Below are 3,538 nucleotides of genomic sequence, written 5' to 3'. Positions count from 1 at the left end.
GGGATAGAAGAAATCACTGCCTGGAAAGCTCTAGGAGAATATCTTGACCTAGCTGAGTAACTTTGTGTAAGTCGTGTGCCCTCTCTGAGCCTCAGTTTCCCCCTCTGCATGATTTGGGGTGGTGCCCTATCCTAAGGGCCCTCTGGGCCCTGCGTGGACTTATTCCATGGCTGCTTTCTCATCATCCTAACAAACAAAGAGGCTCTGCTAGATAGATCTGGAATATCTTTAATGCCCCGATTTCTTTTTGCCATGTGTGTCTTTGCTTTGCGGTATTCTGCCAACCCTTCTGGAGGCATATGTCCCAGGGCCTGGTTCACAAGGGAGCCTGAGTCGACATGCTCTTCTTTACCTTAAAACCCTTCCTTTTGTGCAGCTTCCTCCAGGGCAGGTCAGCGGCCTGGACCTGGGCCTGAGCCTGAGCCTGGGCCTGGGCCTGGGCATGGGCATGGGTGTGTGCGTGGCCCATCTCTGAGGGTGATGGCATCAGTGGCATCAGCGGCATCAGCTCCTCCGAGGACCTGGGGGAGGCAAGTGGCAGCTCATCAGAGTCCAGGTTGGCATCACTCCAGCCCTCGGAGCTGTCACTGCAGCCAACCAGACTGGTGGCTTCGTCCTCAGATGTGGTGACAATCCTGGCTGTGTCCTCCCTGAGGTTGCTGTCTAAGTCCCCTGCCAAAAGGTTGGTGGCCCCCTCAGGCTCCCTGGCCGTGTGGACGTTTGCCGTGTCCTCCTGCTTCTGCTTGGAGCCATCTGGATGAGCGCCACAGAGCCCTGCCATGGGCTGGGTGGGTGTCTTGACCTTGCCCTGGCCAGTCCAGAAGAGGATGAGCTCTTGGCGGCAGGTGGCCACGGCCAGGCTGGTGAGCAGGGTGCTGGACACCAGGTAGAGCAGGGCAGGCTGGCCCATCTGCGTGAGGACCATGGCAGCAAACGTGACCAGCAGACCCACGGCGTAGGCCACGGTGCAGGCCATGAAGTAGACCTGGCGTGAGTGCATTTGCACATCAAAGCGATGGCAATAGGCAACCAGGAAGCCTGGGACCACGATGTCACCGAAGCCGAGGATGGTGAAGTGCTGGTCACACAGGGCCAGGGCCGAGGAGCTCAGCTGGGGCACTTTGAGCACCATGGGCAGCCGCTCGTGGCTCAAGGAATCTGCCGGGCCTGAGGCTACCTCCACCATGATGCTCTCGCCGGTCCTGGTGAAGAGGGGCGTGATGAAGACAAAGAAGACGTCGAAGGCCAGCAGGGCCAGCAGGAAGAAGGTACAGTTCTTGAGTTTGGGCAGCCGCACGCGCTGCAGGACGAAAAGGCAGTAGGCTATGCCCAGCGCATCCTGCAGGAGCCAAGCCCAGCGGTCCTCGTTGCGGTAGGCCACCCAGAGGCCGGTCACCCCCGCGCACAGGCCGGCCAGCAGCAGCAGGGGCAGCCGCAGACAGGCCCGGCGGCCAGGCAGGGGCCACTGGTATCGCTGCAGGGGCAGGTAGTGCAGCAGGGGGGCCATGCAGCCGTAGAGGCCGGTGCCCGCGCCCAGGCCGAAGATGGCAATCATGACGTAGACGAAGGAGTCGTAGAAGAAGTAGAGGAGCAGCATGATGGAGCAGGACATGGCGACCACTGCTCCCGTCATGGCTGGTGTGAAGTCCACAGGTGTGTCCTCGTCGTCTTCCTCTTGCCTCCCCTGGGCTGCCACTGCTTCCTGCTGATTGTGCCCCTCGGGCCCCCCTCCTCCTCGGGCCCGGCGCCGCTGCAGCCGATCGGCCTCGGTCAGGCCGGCCCAGTAGCCACCCATGGCCACGGTGCCCAAGGCCAGGATGAAGATGACCACTATGTTGTAGTCGAGGATGGGCTCTGGAGGCGCGTACAAGGCCACTCGGGCCATGGCGCCCCCGTGGGTGTGGCCGAGGATGTCCAGCATGTCAGAGTATCGGAGCAAGGCCACCGGGATGGTGAGGTCTGGCAGGGGCTTGTGGGGGTCCTGGGACGCCAGGGTGGTGTCTGCGCACTGCTGTCCACTGGCCCGGCTCACGATGAGCAGCCCGTGGGCGCCTCGGCCCTGAGCCAGCCAGCCCTTAGCGTAGAAGCTGCAGTTGCCCCTCATGACCATGGCGGTGGTCCGGTGGAGGGGCCGCTGGCTGGGGGAGCTGGGCTGGGCTTGGTGGGAGGAGTCCTCGCCAGGGCACCAGGGTGCCGAGGTGCCATCATACAGGGGCAGGAGTGGGGCGTGGCGCAGGTCCCGGGGCAAGGTGACATAATCCGAGTTGAACAGCACACAGTAGTCCTTGCTCCAGTTCTGTGACACCACGTGGACCACGCCATACTCTCCCTGGGCCACTGTGCTGGCGAGAAGGAGGAGGAGGAGGAGAAGGAAACCCAGGCACGCCATCCTCCTCAGCCAGCCCAACCTGACAGCTGCTCACAGCCCAGCTCCCTCTCCCAGGGGGTGGGTGTGGCCCTCTGTCACAGAGCAGTGTGGCCTCCCATCCCAGAAACCAGGGCCACACCTACCCAGTCATAAAGCTGTGCCCCTGGGATCTAGGACACCGCTGCAGAAAACAGGGTCCCTCTCAGGTCCTGTCCCCCCAAACCACCTCTGGGTAGAGGGGTCATTTGGGTCCCTGCTTTCTGCCCAACCCCAGGTGGGGCTGAGCCAGGTAATGTGAAATCACATGTGGGAGGCTGGGGTTGAGGATCCCAGACAGGATTCGGGACCAACATTAGCCCCTTACCCGCTGGGTGACCCCGGCAGGTGCCTCTCCTCTGCCCCTGTTTCTTTAGCTGCAAAGAAATGAGGACATTGGATCAGAGAGTTTCTGAGGCCCTGACCTCCATAATACTGTGCACTTTTGTTGAGCTCCCACAAAGTGCCAGATACTTGATCTATCCTCATTGTATTGAGGTATTACTAGAGGCTGTGAGCTGGCCTTCAAATATATGCCCCTTTCTACCGGTGAGTGACCAGAATTTTTTTGCCAGCCCCCTTGGACTTAGGAATGGCCACATGGCCATCTCTTGCCAATGGAATTGAGCAGAAATAATGTGAACCCTTCAGAGGGCTCTGTGGGCTCCTTGTCCATCTCTTTCCCTCTCTCAAGGGCAGTCATGGACACGTGTGGGTCATTGACTGTGGAGAAGAGGACATTGTCCTAAGGGATGGGGTGGAAGGAACTGGGTCCCGGATGTCCGCATGGAGCAGTGGCATGGGGTGCTCACTGTGGACGGTGATCCATTGTCTTCCTGAAGCCATTGCCTTCTTGTGGTCTCTGTTACGTTAGCTTAACACTCACCTGAACACCCCTGTGTTGTGGGTGGGTGAACCTGAGGCTCCCTGAACGCTGCAGGGCCAGAAGCTCTCTGCCCCAAAGCCTCACCTGCTGCTTGTGTGTGTCCTTCAGGCCTGAACCCCAGTGACATCTCCCACCACCAACGCCAGGAGAAAATAGCCCCGCTTCTTAGCATGTCATGATCACAACTCGGGATGTACTGTCTTCAAAGCACGTATCACAGTCCTAGGTTTGTGCTTGTTTATGGGTTT

General features: G+C 59.9%; 1 protein-coding gene across 1 annotated transcript; it reads right to left on the bottom strand.

Moving 5' to 3' along the window:
* Window positions 1-212: 212 nt before the first annotated feature.
* On the bottom strand, window positions 213-2,434 carry SPPL2C (signal peptide peptidase like 2C). The gene has a single exon (XM_028157586.2). The coding sequence runs from the start codon at window positions 2,387-2,389 to the stop codon at window positions 317-319; it is 2,073 nt and encodes a 690-aa protein (XP_028013387.2). The 5' UTR covers window positions 2,390-2,434; the 3' UTR covers window positions 213-316.
* Between the last annotated feature and the right edge of the window lie 1,104 nt (window positions 2,435-3,538).

Source organism: Eptesicus fuscus, chromosome 20, assembly GCF_027574615.1.
Source record: "Eptesicus fuscus isolate TK198812 chromosome 20, DD_ASM_mEF_20220401, whole genome shotgun sequence".
Lineage (NCBI taxonomy): Eukaryota > Metazoa > Chordata > Mammalia > Chiroptera > Vespertilionidae > Eptesicus > Eptesicus fuscus.
This window is presented reverse-complemented; position numbering and strand designations above follow the sequence as displayed.